The sequence below is a fragment of the Pteropus medius genome, unplaced genomic scaffold, assembly GCF_902729225.1.
Source record: "Pteropus medius unplaced genomic scaffold, Ma_sr-lr_union100, whole genome shotgun sequence".
Taxonomy (NCBI): Eukaryota; Metazoa; Chordata; class Mammalia; order Chiroptera; family Pteropodidae; genus Pteropus; species Pteropus medius.
Genome location: NW_024352784.1, coordinates 7722152 through 7746259, shown reverse-complemented (window position 1 = coordinate 7746259; position 24108 = coordinate 7722152). Strand labels below are relative to the sequence as shown.

Sequence of the window (24108 nt, the reverse complement as noted above, 5' to 3'; positions counted from 1 at the left end):
CCCTCCCCTAGCCCCCACTTCCTCCTCCCCACTCACCCATCAGAGAGTCTCTTTTCATCATAATGACAGGCAGAAAGGTCTGGGCAAGCAGGTCCCCAAGATGCCACAGGACCAGAGGGCATAAAATATTTAGCAGCTAGTGTTGACAAGAAATGGGTTTTAGGAAATTGAAAATTCCCCTGTCACTTTAGAGTAAACTGTGTTCTTGACGCAGCTAAGGACTGCTGTGCCGCTGTGCTCCAGAGGGCACTGGGAAGTGTGAGGGCTGCAGCCCGCTGGCAGCTCTGCCGTGCCTCAGACTCCCTTATTCTGTGAGGACATAGGGACCCAGGATGGAAGTGAGGGAACAAGAAGACTTTAGGAAGCAGAGTTCAAGAATCGTGCATGGAAAAAGTGAGAAAGGGCTCACTCCATCATGAGAATGACCCTGAGCTAGAGGAATTCAGACCATCTCCTCTGGAAGGAGATGGGGCACATGAAGGTGGCCCTTCTATCTCAGGTGTATATAATTTACTGGGATTTCTTTTTACATTAGTAAACTACCACATATATATTGTAGGAAATAAAAAAGCCAAAAATTATAAAAGAGAAAGATAAAATTATCTCTAATCTCAGTATAGTTAATATCTTGGTATATATCCCTCAAGCTTTTAATCTCCCCTCTATCCATAATCTAATTTATTGTTGTATTTTTCCCCCATTTGGGATCACACTGTACTTACGGTTCTGTTCCTGGTTTTTCCACTTAATACATGGCAGACAGTTTCCCATGCCACTAAATATCCATCTATAATATCACTTTTAACAGCTACACTAAGTTTTCTAATTTATAGGTGAACTAAATATACTGTAATTTATTTAGCCAGTTCTCTGTTGGTAGGCATTTGAGTTGGTTTCAGTTTTTCACCATTATTTAAAATGGCTTTGATAAACACCTTTATAAACAATGGTGTACAAGATTAAATTCCTGGAAGAGAAATTTCTTATCTGAAGGTATACACTTGTTTAAGCCCCAAATTGAACTGAATGTCAGGAGTTTAGAGGGGCTCAAGAATGTAAGGTGATGAGTCTCTAGGGGCGGGGTAAACAAATCAGCTGGAGGCAGCACCTGTCAGCACTTCAGCCCACATGCAGTTTGGCTGGACCTCTTGGAGACACAGTTGGAAAAGGGCTTCCCTTAGTGCCAGCTCCTCCCAGTGTGATCTATCTTGCAGTCTAGCCTCCACATCCATTTGACAAAGCATTTCTCACCTCAGACCTGCCAGTAGCCATCCCTGTATGCCTACAGGTATGAACAAGGCTCACCACGTTCCTTCCAGCTTCCCAGCCTGGCTCAGCCATTGGGCCTAGGACTGCTGAACCCCTCCTTCCCATTGTCAGCTCCATTAATCTCTTTTGAGATCACCTGTTCTCTGAGGTACTAGAAACCAATATCTAGAGCGGGGCTTCACAAACTTCAGTGTGTACAAGAGTCACCCAGGGTTTTTGTTTAAATGCAGATTCTGATTTAGTAGGTTGGGGTGACACCTGCTACTCTACATTACTGACCAGCTCCCAGGTGATGACGGTGGTGCTGGTCCAGTGATCACACTAGAAGGAGAAAGAATCCATTGTGATTCTCAGTCCCGCATTGGAATCTTCCAGGAAGCTTTTAAAACCCTGCCAGTGCCTGTGGATCTGATTTCATTAACCGCGGGTGGGATTCGAGCACCAATACTTTCAGAAATCACTGCAGGTAATTTGGATGTGTGGCCAGATTTGAGAATTCCCGATCTGGAACTATGTCAGACAGGGGTCATGGTTGTCTTTATATCTCCAGCATTTAGCCATGTGTTAATCCATGAACTCAAAGAATCAAGAAGTCATCTTTCATATAAAAATCATATCAACAATTCATGAAGAGTCTCTCTTAAGCCTCTGGGCAACTCCTACTTCAGCCTCCAGACTCCATCCGCCTTCCCCACCCACGTCCATAACATTAGCTGCCATTATCAGAGAATTTATTATGGGTCAGGCACTCTGGACTATTGTCATTCTTGCTTTACAGATGTGAATATTGAGGCTCAGAGAGGCAAAGTAACTTGCCCAAGGTCGTAGGTAGTGGGGCTAGGATCAGAACCCAGGCCTGTCTGACTGACTCCAAAGTCTGTCTCTTGCCTACTTTCTTTGTTTCTTTGCTTTTTTTTATTGTTTGTTCTTTATGTTTTGTCAGTCTAATAGAGACCATCAGATGTCTCAGTGGCAGCTCTTGCATTATTTCACTCTGATCAGGGACCTGACGTCTATTGCTGATGACAGACTGCTGTGAGGATCAGGCAGGACTGCATGTGAAGGCACTTGGGATGCTGTTATAGGCTAGCTATATGGGGTCTGGGATGATTAGTGGTGGTCACCTTGCCAGGCATTTGAGTGTCGGTGTCTCCATTGTCAGGTTCGCCTGGAGTGGCCCACAGACTTAGCCATTAATCCAATGGACAACTCGCTTTATGTCCTCGACAACAATGTGGTCCTGCAAATCTCTGAAAATCACCAGGTGCGTATTGTCGCTGGGAGGCCCATGCACTGCCAGGTCCCTGGCATTGACCACTTCCTGCTGAGCAAGGTAGCCATCCACGCAACCCTGGAGTCAGCCACCGCCTTGGGTGTCTCTCACAATGGTGTCCTGTATATCGCTGAGACTGATGAGAAGAAGATCAATCGCATCAGGCAGGTTACCACTAGTGGAGAGATCTCACTAGTTGCTGGAGCCCCCAGTGGATGTGACTGTAAAAATGATGCCAACTGTGATTGTTTCTCTGGAGATGATGGTTATGCCAAGGATGCAAAGCTGAATACCCCATCTTCCTTGGCTGTATGTGCTGATGGGGAACTCTACGTGGCTGACCTTGGGAATATCCGAATTCGGTTTATCAGGAAGAACAAGCCTTTCCTCAACAACCAGAACATGTATGAGCTGTCCTCACCAATCGACCAGGAGCTCTACCTGTTTGATACCAGTGGCAAACATCTGTACACCCAAAGCCTGCCCACAGGAGATTACCTGTACAACTTCACCTACACCGGGGACGGTGATGTCACCCTCATCACAGACAACAATGGCAACATGGTAAACGTCCGCCGAGATTCTACCGGGCTGCCCCTCTGGCTGGTGGTCCCAGATGGCCAGGTGTACTGGGTGACCATGGGCACCAACAGCGCACTCAAGAGTGTGACCACGCAAGGACATGAATTGGCCATGATGACATACCATGGCAACTCTGGCCTTCTGGCAACTAAAAGCAATGAAAATGGATGGACAACATTTTACGAGTAAGTATTATAACAAAGCCGTTTAATGGTTTTGTTTCATGAGATGTAGGATTAGAGGCGAATTGATAGAGTGTTAATTTTTGGTATTTCATTTTAGTTCAAGAATTGGGATGCAAACCATTACTTATGATATGTTCTGCCTGTTCATATTCCAGACGATTGCTCTTAGGAAGGAACATGGTGTAGCGGAAAAGGCATGAGCTTTGAGGTCAGAGGAATTGGGCTTTAATCCCAGCTCTCCTATGGACTTAATCTCTCTAGGCCTCAGTTTCCACATCTGTAAAACGGAAACAGTGACTACCTTCCCAGCATACCACAGGGAGGTGATGTAGATGAAGGTACTTGATAGCGTGCTAGCATCTTCATATGACCACTGTTTAGAAATATGGTAGTGAGAGAAGAAACAGTTCCATGTGGGTGAATTGTTCACATAATTGAAGCTCACATATTCAAGTTTCAAAGAATTTTTTTTTTCACTCGAACCATTTCGTTTGGAGTTTATGAAGTACTTTACATGCCTCCCTTCTCAAACACATTATGCAGAAATAATGAAACCTTTCTTTTTATGAGTCGAGATCAATAATAAGGAATATCCACAATTACATATTATGCTATAATATGAAGATAGCTCCCAGGAAGTGAGGCAATGAGGCTACAGAACCCTTCACTCCTGGCCAAAATGATTCTGAACTTTCTTTCATTAGCTCCTGTGTCTAACTGGTATCATTTCACTCCTTCTTCCCTCAGTGTGGCGCTGTCGTGTCACTATTTATTTCAATCATGGTGCCTGCTTCAAGTAGCTCACGTCCCTTCTTTTCATCCACAACAGAACTTCTTAAATGGTGTGGTCAGAGAACCAGATTTCAGTTTATTCTAATCCTATTCAAAATAGAATATGTATATCTGAGATGTTCCTCTATGAGCTATTATGATGAATAGATTTTGTAACATCTCCTTTTCTATTTAGATTTTTCTGAGCTTCTTTTTGAGGTCTTCATCATGTTCCAGACAACTGAGACTACTGAACATATATGCAGGTGATGGGGAAGGAACTAGCTTTGTTGCACATCAGATATGGGCTAGGAACCACATTATTGCATTAATCTTCACAACAGCTCTAGAAAAGGGATGATATCTGTTTTACAGAAACAGAAACTGAGGCTCAGAGATGCTCCTTTGTCCACTGTTATATAGTGAGAATGTAACAGATCAGGGATCACAACCCAAGTGTGTCTAATGTCAGAGCTCATGCTCTTTCAGCTCTGCCCCGCTGCCCACTGCTGAGTTTGTTAGTCCCAAATGAACTTGAATCTTTGAACCGTAAATTTTTCTCAAGCTTGATCAAGCATCAGTTTCTCACAGTCCTAGAATCCAAAGGAAAAAAATCTGTAATAGATTTTTAAATACAATTTGCACCAAAAAATGTCACAGCAATTTGTACAAAGTTCACTGGCTAACTTCCTTTCTCCAAACAAGGGCCTTGTTAATTAAAAAGAAAAGACAAAGATCCAGGAAAACAGCAATTATCTTGATTAACTCATTGAAATGGAAATATACTAAATAATTCAATTTTCCCCCATTGCCTGATGGAAATCTCTTATACATTATTTAGCCAATACAGGGGTTTCTTTGTCAGAGCAAGTCGGTGTACTCAATTAGTTCCCGAGGTCACTCTCTAATCCCAAACTGAATGCTTACACATCACTGCAACGGTTATTCTCAACCAACCCTGAAATCTAAAACTATTTCCTACACATCTACCAGAAAGGATCCCATTTCCCATCCCTGTCTTCCCTGATAAAATACACAGCCAGAGTTGATGTTTATTAAGAAGGAAAAGTTAGTACAATCACTTTTAATAAAACGATGTTTGGAATTCCATAGTATCCACTAAATAGTACCCGAGTGGAAAATAAAAGCCCTAAAATAAAAAGAGAAACTCGCGCTTTTTGAGATCCTACTGTATACCAGGCTCTTTCCCATTTAATCTTCACAGCAACTTCAAATGGTAGAAATTGCCATCTATATTTTTTACAGGTGAACAAACTGAGAGGCACAGAGAGATTAGGTGACTATTCTGTCTAAAATCACTGTGAGTACATACATGGTAGAGCCAGAACACAAATATGTTTTTTCAACTACACTGACTAGATTCACCTAAGTTCTTTGTGACTGATCTGTATGACAGGAATAAAAATAGTATCTGTTTCACAGGGACAGTCTGAAATTTAAAATTTCAATGAAATAAAATACAGAAAACTCAGTCTTACTCATCATAAGTACTCAGATGGCAGCTGCTGCTGTTGTCATTATTATTATTATTATTATTATTATTATTATTATTATCATCATCATCATCATTATATCAAGCAGTATTAGTGGCAGTACCAGTAAGTGCAGAAATGTTGTTTGGTCATGAAAGGTAGTACCCAGGAGCAGCTGCAAGTAAACTAACCAAAAGAGCAGACAAAAGAAGTAATTGAAGTAGGTAGGGAATTAGAGATCAGACCAGAAGAGCAGGATCAAGTCAAATCTGAGGTATTAGAACTAAGAAAGGGGTCAAGTCCCTAAGAATATTCCAAATGGGCTGGGAAAAGTATGCAGATTAGGTCAAGGAAAAATGGTTCCGCTCAGACTGTGAACAAAATGAGGATACCAGTTAGCTATTTTCACTGTGTGTTAGCCATGTGACTCAGAGGCAGTTGGTTGGCTTCCAGACACAAGTCTCAACCAGACAGACATGATGCCTGCCTTACCTCATTTCAGCACCATTGTAAAGATCAAAAAACTAAATAAATACTGAAAGTAAAAATGCTTTGCAAACTACAAAGCTGCCAAGAAGTAAGGGTGTGATATTATCATTATGGAGTTTCTTAATGTAGATTTGGACATATTTTGCCAATGCACCATTGCTCTAGTGAATTTTCTACATTTAGCTCCATGAGGCAGCTTAGTGGATTCCATCCCAAATGCTCTAATATTAAAAAACAAAACAAAACAAAACAAAATTGACCCAGGCTTGCCTGTGAGATAGGCTATTACTAAACCAAATTTTAAGTTGGCTTTATCAGTCCTCTCAACAGATTAAATAATACATGTAACGTAAACATCAGACACTTCATAGCAACTTAAAGAATTCACAATTCTGGGGAATCAAGATTACTTTCCTTCCCTCAGCCCACAGATCTGCTGGTAGAAAACTTCAAAGGAATCTATAATGTAGTCTTCATCCCCAATGTGTGGCATCATTAATTTCAGACTTGGGCTCTGGGCAGATGACATTTGGTGGCTAAGGAAATGGCCTGATGAGTATGAGGCAGGTTCTAAAATTGGCTTGATGGGTGGACATGAGCAACTAGTTTCCCCAAGTTTCATCAGGGAAAGTGACTCTGACATCCCATGACAGCCTCTGTCATAGTTATTTTCACTACTATGTGACCCTAATTAATTTATCTCTGTATCAAGCTTAGGACTTACCACCTACTAGATGCTCAGTAAATATTTTATAAGTGAAATGTAAATTTAGGAAAGAAAGGAGGTAAAGAAAGGAAGAAAAAATATGCTGTAGTGAGAAGACTACTAGATTGAAATCCCAGCTCCAATACTATCAATGCTCCCAGCAGGACATAGAATTCTTTAAATGGTTCAAATGAAGAGACTGCTTCTGGGTTTTGTTGAGGATGTAAGAGCTAGAAAAAGCATCATTCGCAACCTTATAAGGAAAATAAGAGAAACAAATGACAAATTCGTGGGTTTTCCTTTAACTCATTCTCTGAGGTCACAGGGCAATCAACTGACCAAACCCAAGAGAGACGTATTCCTGGAGAGAAAGATAAGATGTGAGCAGTATCTTACCTTTAGTAAATACAGCCAGTCACCAGTAAGAAGAGTTCAGCTGGGGTGGTTGGAGAGTTTATAAAGGCTGACTATGTACTGGCAAGAGAGTATGAAGCTCTTGGAGGCTGCAGAAATTGGGAGAGTCCACATCCTCTTCAGAACTTTTCTCCACAAACCCCACCAGGTACACTCAAAAAAGAGTAGAGAAGGATTTAAGAAAGTGTCCCCTGTGACAGATCTGGGGGAGGGGTACAGCAGCTGCTGCCGAAGGAGCACAAATTTGGCCTGCTCCACCCAGACTCTTCTCACCTAATCTCCCAGATGGAGCAAAAGCCTTCACCTGCGAAGAGAAAGGAAACTAACACTGTCCTACTTAGGCACTGGTGGAAACCCTTTGCAACCAAATGAGAGAAGAAAACATTTTTTGAACTTCTGCTGGGAGGGGAGCAGGAATATGTAACGGGCCCAGAATTACAGCCTGAAAGGGGATAGGAGCACTAAAGACACCATACTCCTGAGACTCAGGGACATATGGGTATATAAGACTGAAATTTGATCAGAATAGTAGAGAACTCTCAGGTTCACCCTCCTCCCAACTCCCAATGCTAGCTAAAAAACTAAACATAACAATAAAAAGCAGAATAGTACTAGGAAAGAGACAAGAAAGGGACAAGAAAGGGAAGAGACTCTCTCTGAGCTGCAGCACAGAGGACCTAAAGCCGAGGATGGAGTCAACATTAAGGGGGCAAAAAAGCAGTTTTGCATCCAAAACATAGGTATCACTAGAGGAATTTAAAGTCTGTAGTGCACTAAGGTTAGCCATTGAAACAAATGTCAAAGCCAGTCCAAATTCTAACTAAATTAACTCAAACACCCTCACTAAAGTCCTAATAGAAGTAAACTCATACCCATCTCCAGGCATAAAACCTGTTACCTCAGTCTCTACTGTGATACACTAGATGTCACACTTCAAACTGAACATACAAAAAAAGGCAAGAAAAAGCAACACATTCCCAAGAGGCAAAGGAATCATCAGAAGCACACTCAGATATGACACAGATGTTGAAACTACCTTTTAGGGAATTTAAAATAACTATAATTATGTTAAAGATTCTAATGGAAAAAGTGAACAGTATATAAGACCAGATGGATAATTTCAGCAGAGAAGTGGAAACTATAAGAGAGAACCAAATGAAAATGCTAGAAATGAAAAACACAATCGCAGAGATGAAGAATGCCTCTGATGGGCTTATCAGTAGGCTTGACACAGCTAAGGAAAGAAGATGAGTCAATAGAAATTACCCAGACTGAAATACAAAGAGAAAAATTAGTAAAAAAAAAAAATATATATATATATATATATATATATATAATTACCACACACACACCATATGTATATGTACTGAATGATATGTATAGATAGATATAGATATAGATATAGATATAGATATAAGATCAGGGCATCCAAAGCGGGGGGACAGTATTAGCTCGTCTACTATATATGTAATGGAAATTCCAGAGAAAGAAATAATAGAATAACACTACAGACCCAAAATTCTTAGATACCAAACTTGATGAACACACACCACACACACACACACACACACACACACACAATACACATCTAGGCATATATTTAAATTGCTGAATACAAAAGAAAAAGAGAAAACTTTGAAAGCAGTCAGAAAAAAAGGCATTTCATAGAGGGTCAAAGATAAAAATTACAGTAGACTTCTCATCAGAAACCATGCAAGCTAGAAAATAGAAATGCTGAAAGAAAAAAGAAAAAAAAAACTACCAACCCAGAATTCTATACCCAGCAAAAATTTCAAATAAAGAAATGTTATAGAGGTATAGGCAGGGATAAAGGAACCCAGAAAAGATGGTGAGGCAGGCACCCAGGCACTAAAAATAGTGAACAACCATGACTGACCAGTGGGCTAATGGGCAAGGCAGGGAAGAAATAGGATGTTGTTACTGAATCCCAGTTGGAGCTATAACCACAAAGGAGAAGCCATCTGGTAGAAGCTGTAATTGCAGATAGATGTGGCCACTATTAGAAATGTGGCACTGAAGATGGGAGAAGTGAAAACTTCTCCTCTTGACCTCCAGTCTCTTGCCAGTGGTTACCATTGACTGGATCCAACCAGAAACAAACCAAGAGAACCCTAGCATTGTAGTCTGCAGGTGTCAGCTCTTCTAGACATGGAGAAGGGCACAGAATGAATCTGAGGAGAGAGTAACCAGCACAGACATTGATTGGCTCTGTGACACTGTATACATAACTGTCAGAGCTAGGATTCAACCCCAGATCTACCTGAAATCTTTGTACCAAATGCACTTTCTACCAGATGCACTGCCTCAAGTACAACATCAGTGAGAGAGAAGACCTTACAGTGTATGGCGGGCCAGATCTTAGAAATCCCGAAGGCTGGAACTCATTGTTGGGACTTAATTCTATGAGCAGCAAGTATTAATTTTTATTGCAGAAGCCAGAAAATACCCTGGCTCTGATATAGTTTTGGAGGAGCTATTGATGTAGTGATGCCATCTATTATAGTCACCTGAGGCCAAAGGAACTATCCATGTGCATGGGCTGTGAACTCTAATTATTCACAGAGGACACAGTGTTCATTTCTTCTTGTTGATGATAGTGGTGTTTGAAACAATCATAGATGAAAGTTATAAAAATCAAATCTTTTATTTTCGAATCAAAAAGTCTCAGCAAAAGTTAGTATTAGTGAGGCAATTTGGCGTTTTCCTTGCTGGCTGCACATAGTTAAGTGGCTTTAGATGTGAAGTATTGAGTGTGAAGAAGAAAGCCTTGCAGTGTGTGTGTGAAGATAACCTTTACTGGTCCTCTTCTGAGAACCAGGTTCACAGCAACTATATGAATATTTTATGTGTTTTCTTTCCCTGTGCTCCAAAAATGTTTTGAGGAAATGGAGTGAAGAAAAGTCAGTGGAAGGAAATAATGAAAAGACAGTCATCTGGCCATCTCCATCATATCCCCCAAATAGGGGCCATCATCACTGCAGAGTCAATGGCAGCGTTATCAGAGCAAAGCATCTTGAAGAGAAAACTGTCAGTCTTCTTGATCCACTTGAGATTTCCAAACTCAATTTTTTCTTTAATGTAGTGATGAACACAAAAGTTTTGATTTGAAATAGCATCATTTTTATGGGAAGGTTGATGAAGGAACACAACCTTTAAGGTCAGACAGACCTATGTGATGTTAGACAAATTACTTTTCCTTTCTGAGCCTCAACCTTCACTAACTGTGGAATGACGATGATAATGCCTACCTCAAAAGATGGTTATGAGCATAGTGCTTGGTACCTAAACAATACTCTATGAATATTAGTGAACTTTCCCTTCTTCATATGGAAGTGGGGAGTTAAAAGAGATGGGATTCTTGGTTATTCTCAGTCCACATCTTGAGAAAACGGCAATATCTACTATTCATTCATTCATTCATCCATCCAAGAAATATATATTGAGTATCTTTTATATGCTGGGTACTTCTCCAGGCACTGAGAATGCAGACAAGCCCTTGTCCTCATGGAGCTTATATTCTAGTGGGAGGAGAGAGACAAACACAGAAACAATAGAATAAGTATAACAAAGATAATAAAATAAGATAATGTGATAGAGATAGGAGGACCTATTTTAGAAAGGGTAATCAGGAAAGACCTTGCTGAAGTGATAACATTTGAACCAAAACATGAATAATGAAAGCAACTAGACATACCAAGATTGGAGAGAAGAGTATTCCCAGCAATGGGGTCCAGTGAGAGCACCGCAAGCCTGGTTTGAGCTTGGCATGTTTGGAGAACAAAAGCAGATAGAAGTATAGAGGAGAAGGGTTCAAAGTGAAATTGGAAAAAAAGACAGGAGGAGCAGGTCATTCAACCAACATTCGCTCACGGTGTGGAGCATCCGCCAGGCATTCTTCTAAGTTCTGGGTATGTATCAGTGACCAAAGTCCCTTCCCTCAGGGCATTGACATTCTAGGAAGGAAGTCTCATTGAGTCCTGCAGGCGTTGGTAAGAATTTTCATTTTATTTTAAACATGTTACCTTTTTTGATCTTCACAATCTTTCCCTAAGATAGATATTATCCTCATTTCATAAAGGAGAGAACAGGCTCACAGAGGTTATGTTATGTAACCTGCCCAAAATAACATCATTTGTGGTAAGGGGTTGATAGGTAGCAGGAGAACAGAACTGAGTGTCCATCCTCAAGAGTCCCAGTGTAAAGGCTGTGTAAAGGCTGGATCCATAGCCTAGACTATCTGGCTCCAAGGACCCTCTCACCCCAACACGTTCCTTCCATTCCTCTTCATTAGAAAGTAAGAATATTTGCCACTTTAAGTACTTGGAAAGTGTCTGTACTCTAAGCCAGGACAGATGTAACTAAACCATTGTCCAGAGTCACCCAGTCATGGGGCCACGACTTAAGCAACTGCTCGGAACCCAGAGAGGGCAGAGAACTGTCCCTCATGCCCCTTGTTGGGCAGTGCCGCCTCCTTTCTCCCGGCAGCTCTGCAACAGGAAAAGAAAGGCCCCACAGAGGGGGCCGCGGGCAAAGGTGTCCAACGCCCAGAGGACGGGCAGCTCCAGTTCTCCCCTGCAGAGGCAGAAGCAGCAGTGTTCTGATGGGATAATCACTGGTATTGATCAGGCAGCACAGAGATCAGTGGCATTTCTCAAGCTCTGGAAGGTACCAAAATGAATGAATAAAAGACAAGGAAATTCTATAAATTGGCTGTTCTATTTGATGTTCATTTAATTAAGACATTCAGTCCTTCTAATGGAAAATGTGAAGAGTGAAAATTACTGTTTTTCAGCCATCTCATATAAAATAAAAACCAGATCTTGAAGGCACAGGGCCTTTTCATTGTATCTTCTTCGGGCTTGATTTAATTATGTATTACAGGCTACTTTCAATAATAATTACAATTGTGTGCCTTTATGCAAAGCCTCTTTCTGTCTTAGGGACTAAAACTCTAGGGAAATGCCTATAGAGATTGCTAAAGTATCATTTAGTGAAAGCAGTTGTTTCTGTATTTGTGCACTGAGCAGATGTTTATCATGTACCTACTGTGTTGTTGAGCCTCTTTCAAGTCCTGCAAGAGGTAACGTGACTGAATCATGGTTTCTCTCCTCCAACAGAGCATATCCAAACATGCATTCATTTCTTTGTTAAGCCAACATTCCTTGCCTGTCTTCTCTGTGTCAGTCCCAATGCTGGAGAAGCAGAGATGAACTGAGAGCCGGTCCCCCAGGGTCCCATTGCTGACAGGTGGTGGAATCCAGATTCCCAGTCTGGCATCTGACTCCACAGCCCTGTCCTGATTCAGGCACTCCCAGGCCTTGACAAGCAGAAGACAACTGGTACATTTCAATGCAGGTGATACATTCGATGGTAGAGCTGTGCCAGAGTCTCATTGGGAGAAAAGACAGAAGAGACCAGGGAGGGCTTTATGAGGTGGCATTTGAATGAGGCCTTCTTAGAAGTAGCACTGAAGTGACATCTGACCTCTAATCAATAATCGCTCTATCAATTCTTATTTGTAAGGCTCCAAAACTCTTTCTTAAGTCTCCTGCTTGATATAATAAAATCTTGTTTATCCAGTTACATCAGGAAATTAGACAGTCTGAGTAAGTAGTTTCACTAATAAAAAGTATCTACATGGATAACAGGTGTTTCAAGAACCAGACTAGACCAGCATACCCACCGCATGTAACTGTTGAACTGAAGTGGATCTTCTGCTGATTTAAAAAGATGACTCAGGATCTGGCAGGGCTTAGTTTACTCACAGACTACAGATACAGTTAAGATGAACAGGGCAGAGCTGGTTTGTGGGGGGTCTTGATTTTTGGCTCATAAATTTGGGGTTCCCAGGTAGCATTTTACTGAAAAGCCCTGGAGATTGATATTGGCAGATGTCCTATAATGAGTCTCTTCTATAAATGCCAGTAATTTAAAAGATCCTCTTCCCCAAGATAACCATGCTCACAGGCTCCCTATATGTGGCATGAGTTGCATTGTCACAGGATTTTTCTGATTATGAAAATAATTAACTTATGTTAATTATAGAAAATCTTGGGAATATAACACATGTATAAATAAACAATTAAAGTCACCTGTAATTCTACCTCCCAGAGATAACCACATTGTGTGTGTGTGTGTGTGTGTGTGTGTGTGTGTGTGTGTGTGTGTAAGTTCCTCCCTGTTCATATTTCCAGCAGCCATAAAAGGGTTAAAAAGAACATCAGTCTTCCCTAAAGTTAAAGAGATCAGAGCTCCAAGAGAGTCTCCAGATGAGGGAGGCCTTAGGGCAAACATTCCAGATCTTTGCCCCAAGACTTGCCCTCCTTCCTAGCATCTTCTCTCAGAAGCCTCACTCACCTGCCTTTGAGGGCCATGCTGCACCTTTGACCCTCCAGTCCAGGTTTCAAGCCACACCACCACCCTCCCCTAAGCCAGACTGACCTTTTCTTATAAGAACCTGACTCAATACTAAGGAATAAAAATGAGAAACGATGACAAGAAACAGGTTTCCAAAGCCCCTTAACTACCAATATGAGAGGCCAAAGGACTGATGACAGTCCCACAGCTTTGCTCCTCCAAGCCCGGACCTGGCATATATGGTAGAGACCACTGCATTGCTCACCATCTTGGAAAGAGCTTCTGTTCTCCCTCCTCAGGCCTCAGCAACAGAGAGATTCAACTTTCCCAATGCCTCCCTGGCTCTTCCCGCAGAGTTAGTCTTAGATCAAGGACTGAGGTGAGTCATTCAAAAGACCTTTACCAACACCTTCTCTGTGATAAACTGTCCCAGAGACTGTTATCATTCAGTGTAATGAATACCGTGATCAGACACAGGGACAGAAAGAGTTGGCAGATGGCAGAATCCATGCAGCACCCAAATCTGACCTTCAGCAGAAAATTGCTCAGTGCCTAGTCTCATCTACCAAGCCTCACCTGAAACCATAGAAACTACAGGCCACAAGGGTCCTGACAGGAAGCCAGGCCCAGCTGAAGGAGCCAGGATGGAGTTGAACTTTGGGGCCTTTCATGTCACCATCATTAAAACCTTTGGCAACCCAGGGACCATCTTTACCCCAGTAGTGAAAGCAGAACAGGAAAAAAAATCCAGTAGGGAGACCCAGAGTACACGGGGGAGACAAGTGGGGCTGAACCTGTGCTACAAGCTAGAGCATAAGTAGAAGTCAGAAATAATTGGCATCTGGATAGAGAACTTTTTCCCCATTCACACTCAAGTGCAAAAAGGCTATTTTAACCTACTTTTGTATACTTCAGCCTCCCATAATTAAAAATAATAACTAAAATGTTAATAGCCTACTCTCTGCGATCTCACAACCACTCTGCAGCAGGTAGGCAAGCACACACAATGGATATTTGCAAATGGAACACAGAAACAAGTGGTGGCTTGGAAGCAGAGCTGAGTATGAAATTTGACTCTACTACACATTAGCTATGTGACCTTGAACCAGTTACTTCACTTTCCTAAGCCTCAATTTCTGAGCCTCCTCCAAAAAAGAGATAATATATACCTTTTAGAGTAGTTGTGAGGATTAAATGAAAACATATATGAAAAAGGAATAGCACCATACCTGGCACGTTGTAGCTATTCAAGAATGGTAGGTCTTTCTTTTAATACTACTTTCTTTTAATACTGCGAAAGAGAATTAGAATTCAATCATGATGCTTCAGAAAGACCACACCAGAGCAAAGCTGTGAGGTCTTGAGAGCTGCAGATACATAGCTGCTTAGTGCCAGATGTGAAATCTAGATGGGAAGAGGCTGCAAAAGACCAACTTTTTAGGCTGCTTGTGTGGCAGCAGAGTCCTGGTTTGAATTCAGAGTCCCCTTTTCTCAGGATCTGTAGCTTCCTAGGAAGCCTCATCTATTGTTGTTCAGGAAAAAACTGTATACCAGTTCTTGGGGGTTTTGAGAAGGTATCAAGCATCAGGTTTGACCACATCACCGCTAGGAGTCCCCAAGCTCTGAGACTGGGTCAGCAGTCTCATATGGCCACCATCATCTTACCCTTCATGGGTAAGTATTCGTTTATAGCTATAGGGCACTTCCACGTGTTCCTCACAGTAATCCTGGGAGGTAGGCGGGGCAGGGGTTATGAATTAGAAAAGGAAGACTCAGAAAGGTAAGTCATTTGCCTGCATCTATCATATCAGCAGGTGGAGTCATGTCCTGAACACTGTGTGCAAGTACATGTAGGAGACATGGAAATGTAATCACCAGAAAGACAATATACAAAACTGTGTCATGAAGTAGAATGTGCCAAGTTCCAGTTCTAGCGTCATTATGTTTCTGTTACTCAGAGCAACCCCTTGGTTTTCAGGTATGACAGCTTTGGCCGCCTGACAAATGTGACCTTCCCTACTGGCCAGGTGAGCAGTTTCCGAAGTGATACAGACAGCTCGGTGCACGTCCAGGTAGAGACCTCAAGCAAGGATGATGTCACCATAACCACCAACCTGTCTGCCTCAGGTGCCTTCTATACACTGTTGCAAGGTAAGCCAGGTGGGGACTTGGAGACTTTGAGGCAGAGGAGTGTAGACACCCATTTGGAAGAGGATGACACAAGAAATAAGCTGCTGCTGGAGCTACCCAAGAACAGGAAAGCATTACGACTGGTTTCCCTCTCCTAAATCCAGTAAATTCCCTCACAGAAACTTCAGAGTAATATTTCATTGTCTCATTCCATTATCATCAGAACAAGGTAGAAAATCCATTAGCTCCTAATTCAGGTGACCTCACTATTCTGTCATTCTAATGAGTTTCAGATTAAAGACTTACTCTCACACTGGTACAAGCAAGGACAGAAGACCAAATAATTACACCTAATTACGAAAGGGATTTGGGCATGGAGAAGTCCTTCCTGAAGCTCAGATGAGAATGGTTTGTACCTATGCTAGGATTCCATAGAGAGGAGACCTTTCCCCTCTACACCCATCACATAATCCCTGATTTGAATCTATCTTTTAACTTCAGCTAAATCACAATGATGAACCATTTCTGTGAATTGTCTGCTTCAATTGTTCTCATGGGATGCGGTGACCTAGAGTGAAGCTCGCAGCTTCGTCAGACTTACTATGCGTGGGGGAAAAATGTCCATCACTAGGAAAAGCTTTGCTTGATCTATCCCTACCCTATGGCTTTTTGTACTCCCAAAAGCTTTGACACAAAGTAGTAAAAGGAGCCTTGGGCTAGGATTCCGCCACCACCCACGTCACTATGGCCCTTGACTTTCTTCTCTGGGAAAAGAAAACAAATTGAAGCCGTGTCAAAGGTGTGGAGCAGTGCAAACAGCAGGAGTTCTGGGGTAGCCGGGCTGGGGGCCTCTATGCCTCCTGTGCCAGTTCCTACCTGTGTGAACTGGGTGGAGTCACTCTTCTTTGAGCCTCAGTTTCCGGGTCTGGAAAATGGGACTGAATTACAACACCTGCCTCATAGGGTTGCTCAGACCATCTCTTTAGACAATGTGCATAGAGTAACTAGCATGGGCCAAGCACAAGGTATTGCTCAGTAAATACTTGCTGGATTAATTAACAAGCAGTTGGATTTACCATAAAAAAAAATAACTGTATATTTTTACAGCCACTTTTACTCGCAAATATAGTCCTATGCCTTTAAAAAAAACTCAAAAGAACCATATCAGTTTTCAGTCAAAGAAAGAGAAATCAAGCCCTGGTGTTCCTTCCCCACCAAGCACCTGTAGCAGTGAGTTGGGACACACCCCAGGTATTCATGCTCTGACTGAGTTATTACCCAGAGAAGGTACCAATTCCAAGGCAGCCCGAATTCTGCCTGACCAAGATAGCAAGGCTGCCAATTACTCGAACGTCTTGTCCTTCAGGCCTGTTTTCTTCCCTATGGTTAAGAATTGTCTCACCCACTCCATACCACTAAGCTGGCTTGGAGCAATTTTCTCAAAGTTAATACAGCCTTTCTTATATTTGGGCAACTTTTTGAAATTCAAAGGTGCCATCAAAGCTACCATCAAAAAGGTTTTAAAATGTACCATCGATTTAATAACAACTTTTCGGGGCAGGGGAGGACACACTGCCTGAAATTCGTAAAGGACTTAAGACACATTGCAATTTCAGCAGCATTAAAATGTGAAAAGGAAAAGTACCACTTGGAATCCAGGAAACATGGTACCTGTTTTTCCTCTTTGGTACCTCAGCCAAGCTCCCTTTCCTTCTTTTGTACCAGGCCCAGATGCTCAGTTTTGCAGCCACCTCAGTAGTCTTTGTTAAAAGCTCTTTTGGTTTCATCTTATGTCTGAACTATGGGAAAAAATAAGAAGTAGCTGCTAATGAGCAGCAGCCTTGGGAAGTCACACCTCACATTAAATGGAGATCATTTGAGATGGGCCTCTGCAGATGCCGTTCCATCCAAAGTCACCATTAATGGACGTATGTGGATTCAGCAAGAAGCAGCTTTAAAAGATAAATTGACACAGGCTTTTTCACTGTTCAAAGGAAGTAAAATACAGATTGTCAGTGAATAATGCATAGCAAGTTTGAGGCAGATTTTAGAATTCTGTGTGCGAGAGAGAAAAAAGGAGAAAAATGGAGGCGGGGGAATGGGAGAGAGAGGGGCCAATTTGATGCCATTCTAGCAAGGAAGATTCGGTGAGGGTTTCCTACGAAAACTACATCCTTAATAGCTTGACATGGTCTAGAATATATATAGTTCAGTTAAGGACCTGTAATAATGACAATAATGATAGCTAACATTTTGGAGCACTTATTGGTATGAAGTAGATTTTTAGTGTTTTACATTCATAGTCCTATTTAATCCTCACAACCTGATGAGGTAGGTATTATTAATAGCACCCATTTTCCAAATGAAGGCAATGAGGCACCGAGAGGTTAAGTAGCTTGTCCAAAGTCACATAGCTGGTAGGGTATTTGGACCCAGACATATAGGCTATAGAACCTATTCTCTTAACCACTAATCTAAAGGCAATGGGGAGCTACTGAAGGACTGTGATCATACTAGTAAAAATCACTATGACAAGTATATGAAATGGGGTGGTAGAGACAGAGGTGACAAGATATGTGACAGTGATTAGCACAGTACCAAGCACACACACACAAAAAAAAACTAGTAATAGCTAACATTTATATAACACTTCATATATGCCAAGTACTATTCTCAGCTCTTCATATTCATTATCTCACTTATTCCTATGAGGTAAAGGTACAACTATTATACCTAGTGTACAGATGAAGAAACAGAGGCATAAGAAGTTGAGGAATTAGCCTAAGGTCTTACAGCAAGAAAGTGGCAGAGCTGGAACTTGAATCCAAGTAGCTTGGCTCCACAGTCCCCACTCTTAATCTCTGTGCAATAGCACCTCTCACGGTAGGCACTGAGGTATTTGAGAATCCGGTCATTAACAGAGCAGTGAACCCTGCGCCCCTCAGCTGTGAGACCACTAATGAGGCCCATAGAGAAGTTAAGGGGTATATAGGAGCTGGCATTCATTCTGACCAGTGCGACAGGGAGAGCTTCTGGGAAGAGGTGACATTTAAGCAAAGCCTTTAAGGAAAGACTTGGGCTAGTATTTATTGAAGAAAAGGGCAGTGCAGACAGAGGCAACAGCTGAGGAAGGGGAAAAGGCAGGAGAGTACAGCCTAAAGTCAGAGATACTGTTTCCATTTTTAGAAAAGAAAGTGTGCATTTCACAGCTGAAATTTATTTTTTCTCCAGGAGCTTCTTTTAGCTAAAGATCTGAATTTAAACATTTTAACCAGATTTAAAATTTCAAAATCAGCTCTATCTTTTAAATAGTATCGTGTGTATATATCTGTACATAAATACTCCTCGACTTATTATGGGGTTATATGTTCCAAGAAATCTATCATAAGTTGAAAATATCCTAAATCAAAAATGCACTTAATACCCCTAACCTACCAAAGATCGTAGCTAGCTTGGCCAACCTTAAACGTGCTCAGAACGCTTACATTAGCCTACATTTGGGCAAAATCATCTAAAACAAAGCCTATTTTATAATAATATATTAAAATTTCATATAATGTATTATGTATATTGCTTTTGCATCATCATAAAGTCAAACAGTCATAAGTAGAACCGTCATAAGTCAGGGACCATCTGTATGTATACATATATGACAGTGATTTAAAATGTATATATTTGGCATTTTGCCAGTGATTTAAGTATTGAAGTTATTTTTCACCTTGTAAAGAACATTGTTACTCTAATATATATCAAGAGCCTTAAAAATGTTCAATGCTTTTCCTAGTAGTCTTACTTTTAGGAGTCTATTTTAATGAAATAACCCAAAAAGAAGACATCGATTTATCTAAAAAATATATTTTTAATTGAGATATAATATACATACCATAAAATTCACCCTTTTAAAATATACAGTTCAGTGGTTTTTAGTATATATATATACATGCACACACACACACAGAGTTATGCAACCATTAAATACCATTATGTAATTCTAGAAAAAATTTATCAACCCCAAAAAGAAACCCCACATCCATTAGCAGTCACTCCCCATTCTCTCTTCCTGTCACTAATCCACTTTCTGTCTCTAGGAACTGGCCTGTTCTGGACATTTCACATAAATGAACTGACACAATATGAGTCCTTTCGTGTCTGATTTTTTTTACTTAGTATAATGTTTAAAATATTTATTTGCAGCGTTACTTGTAATTATGAATACTGGCAACAATCAGAATATCTATTTGAGGGTTGGTTAAATAAATTCTAGTATTTCTATACAAAGGAATACTGCACAGTCATTAATAAAAACATGAAAAATATTTAACAATATAATAAATACAATCATCAGTGAAAAACTATATTTACCATTTTATACTATGAATATTTTAGGAAATATCTTAAAATCTAGGAGTATACCAGCACATTTATAATGGTTTTCTTTGGGTATTGAGATCATGGATGATCATATATTTTCCTAGTTTTCTTCAATAACAATTTTTGTTTCTATAGTCAGAAAAATAAACACATTTAAAAACCACACCACTGCCTCTGCTATACACACACCACCCTCCATCCTCATCCCTTCTGAGCAAAGTCTGTCCCTCTCCTCTCCCTCAGACCAGGTCCGGAACAGCTACTACATAGGGGCGGATGGCTCCCTGCGGCTGCTGCTGGCCAACGGCATGGAGGTGGCACTGCAGACGGAGCCCCACCTGCTGGCCGGTACCGTCAACCCCACCGTAGGCAAGAGGAATGTCACACTGCCCATCGACAACGGCCTCAACCTGGTGGAGTGGCGGCAGCGCAAGGAGCAGGCTCGGGGCCAGGTCACCGTCTTTGGGCGCCGGCTGCGGGTGAGCAAGGCCTCCAAGCAGGTCTCTGCCTCTGGAGGCCGGGTCCTCAGGAGAAAACGAGGACGAACCTGTAGAACTGGGTTCTGTTCTTGAAATTGTCCCTGGGGGAGCAGGTTTTCTGGGCCCTCGGTTTCTTCATTTGCCAAAGGGGAGAAGTAAAGTAGGAAACTCATGGAATAAGAGTCTTGTACAGCTTTTCATTCATTACCTGTGGAAAGATTACTGACTTTGGTGTTAGTCAGGCCTAAGTTGGACTTCCAGCTTCCATTACTCCCCTGAGTGGATTATTGGGCAAATTCATTATCTCTTAAAGCCTCGATTTCATCTATAAAATGGGGAAGGTAAAACCAATTTTACAAGTTGCTTCAAAGATTAGAAAAAAAATACATGAAGTGCCTCATACAGAGTCTGGCACATAATAAGTGGTCAATAATTCCTACTCTTACTGCTGTCATTGCTGTTCTTATTATTCTTATTGTTATTACTATTGTTAATATGTCTGAAAATTCAGTTTAGCTGTTTGGAACCTAAGCTACATTCTCCACTGTTTCCAAGCAATTATCTTCCTAAATGAGCAAAACGACCCCCACCACAGCTGTCACTGCCAGTGGGTCGGCATCTGTGGCCTGGTGTCTTGGAGTGCTTTTCAGTATGTGAATGCCCTGAAACAGCCCTTTTTCTGCCTCACTCCCATGTTTCTGAATAGTGTGGCTTCTGCCCCAGGGTCTAGTCGCCCATCCAGCTTCTCCTCCCTCCAGCTTTAGAAAGAAAGGTGATAGGGAGAATGAAAGTGAAGGAACAAGCCCCGGCTTTCCGCACAGCACCTTGCAGACCACAGTGCTTTTCTGAGACTTGCTGTGCTGAAGGGAATCACCAAACTGAGCCAGATGTCCTTGACTCCTAAAAACCACAGAAGCATCCTCATGCAACACTGCTGGGGTTGTCTCAAGCTTCCTGCCCTTCAGCAAAGAAAGTTCATTTAAGCCCCTGTTTCACACATGGAGCACCCTAGTTCCAGAGAAATAAGGCTTTTTTCCAGACTCACATAGCTAGGCAGTGAGTGGTAAAGACTAGGAAACAGGCACCCTGCCTCATAGTCCAATTCAATAAAAACATTAAGTGACTTATCCAGTATCACACAACTAGAGCCAGAAAACCAGGCTTCCTGTCTTTCCGCAACAGCCAAGAAATCTAGCAACAATCTAATGTGGGAAACAGCCTTCCACTAGTTCCCTGAGGAAGATCTAACTGTCTTTGTTCTCTGTGGCCTCACTGAGCCCCCATGTGGATTCTCCAGCAGCCCCTCATGCTGAGACATGAGTCAGAAAGTTTGACTTTGGCTGCGTGTGTAGCCTTGAACAACTCCTCTGAGCCTTAGATTTCTCTGCAGAAACCAGATAATATATTCAACATACCTAGCCCGGTGCTGGTAGACCGCAGGTGCTCAATAAGTGGCAGCAGTTAGTGCTATTAGGATTTTCTCTCTGCCATGTGAACTGGACCAAAAGTTTCCCAGGCTTGAATTTTTCCCTCTCCCAGCCTGAGATTAATGGCACTCCAATGAGGCATCTCTGCATCCTCCCAATATAAATGGCCACCCACAATGCAGCATGTGGAATTAGAATGGTAGCTGGGTGCACCTCCCCATAATGGAGCTCCTTTTTTATACAACTGGGAACTTTTTTAATAAAGAAAGATGTAAAATAATCTCATTGCCGCCACTGCCAAGTACAGGAAACATGAGGCAGTTCCCCAGTGAGCTGCTTAATTCGGTTTTATTAATTTTACCACAGAGGTGTAGCTTCACTAGAGGTCCTCCAGGGGATGAGGGGCGGCTGGCTGGGTGGCACCACCTTTAAGGGAGTCACAGGGGACCTTCCAAATGATGCTGTGAAAAGGGTTCCATCCTTGTTGGTGGTGCAGACTTTGCATATTCCTTTGCGCTCTCGGCAAAGAACACAGCTTCAGCCTCCAATGCCTCTGATTTTTCATGGGAATTGTCTGCCACACTGTTTTTGCTTCTGCAATTGTGTTTGATTACCCCTGGGAAGACAACCTTATTATAACCAGGCCATTCACAGCTAAAGTTGTCTCGGCATCATCATTATAAATCCTTATTTTCTAGGCTTTAGAATTTGTTTTGTGAGAAGGGGGAGACACACATGTCTCTACTTCCTCTGAGAATGACCATGATCATTTGCTGTCATTTAATGAAAATGACTGCAAGCATTAATTCAGTGCCTTCTATGTGCCCAGCAGCCCACTAGGCAATTTATTTAGCTTTCTTCAGTCTTCACAACAGCCCTGTTGTTTTATAGAGGAAGAAAGCGAGACTCAGAGGAGGAACGACACCTGCCCAAGGTCACACAGAAAAGTTGGTCACAGAGTTGAGGCTGGAATCCTGGCCTTAATTTCTAGAGCTGAGCCCTTTTTTACTGCACAGGGCCCAGAGAGCCTTTCATTACCTCAGTCTACATGTGCTGTTTTGTATCACTGTATGACTTACCTTGTCTGCTTTCCTCTTAGGTCTTCCTTACTACTTGTCAAAGTTAACCAATGATTTATAGAAGAGTAAGAAAATGTGCCCCAATGCCAGGCATCGATTAGAGGAAATCAATATTGGCTTCGGAGTACCTAACAGTGTTTCAGGGGTAACCAATACCGAAGGGGCAGATCCAAAAATAGAAACAGGCCTCTGAAGTATATTTCTTTATTAAAATATGAAAAACCCTGACTTCTGGCTACCCCTGTGGGAGTCCTGTATTTCTGATTCTGAAAGGAAACTGCGTTGTGTGCTGACCGAGTAGCCCAGGTAGAGCTCATACAAGGGGCTCCTGATCCTGGAGGCAGGAGCAAAATTTTTCAAAGCTAGGACTCTGTCCCCAGGTGGCCCGCAGCCAGAGAAGCAATCCCAGATTCAAACACACACTGCCTCCAGGGCTTCCAGGAAGAAGCAGCAGCCTTGGGAGCTGACCGAAGTGACTGAGAAGCCCTAATTGTGGTAGCACAGGACAGGAGAGATCCCAGCAGGGAAGGCAGGTCCAAAGCCCCAAGAAGAGCTGGACTCTCGTAGAGACCGCTGAGCATTTGTTAGCATGTTGTAGTGATTACAGTGAAATCCAGACTCAGTCACTGACCAGCCACGAGATCTGGAGCACGTCCCTTCACGTCCCTGAGCTTTGGTCTCCCTGGTGTCAAACACTAGCACAGTGCCTGACACATAATAAATGGGGTCAGTCATTGATTTGCTGAGGCAACGGGGCCTCTCCCTTTTTAGGAGGGAGTTGAAAAGCATCTGCCTTTTGTCCTCAATAGAAGGATCACATTAGGAAATAATGTAGATCATCTTTGGTAACAGTTACTGTTTGCTCAGCATCTGTATCATCTTTATCCTCACGGCAGCTCTATGTAATTGGCATTACTATTCCCATGTTATAGATGAGAAAATTTCACAGAGCTGACAAGTGACAGAGCCAGGAACCAAGCTTGTCTTTTGACACCCACAACCTGTGCTGTCCCCTCTAATCAGGAGTTTCTTAGACCAAAAGTTCTAAATATCACCTTTCTC

General features: G+C 42.0%; 1 protein-coding gene across 7 annotated transcripts in view; it reads left to right on the top strand.

Annotated features, from left to right (window-relative positions):
• TENM4 (teneurin transmembrane protein 4) overlaps positions 1-24108 on the top strand; it is a 685723-nt gene that overhangs the window by 649433 nt on the left and 12182 nt on the right. For all 7 annotated transcript variants that reach the window (XM_039848155.1, XM_039848159.1, XM_039848158.1 and 4 more), the window contains 3 exons: positions 2432-3309; positions 15539-15711; positions 20305-20540. In XM_039848155.1, the coding sequence (XP_039704089.1) occupies positions 2432-3309; positions 15539-15711; positions 20305-20540 (1287 nt within the window). The remainder of the gene's footprint in view (positions 1-2431; positions 3310-15538; positions 15712-20304; positions 20541-24108) is intronic.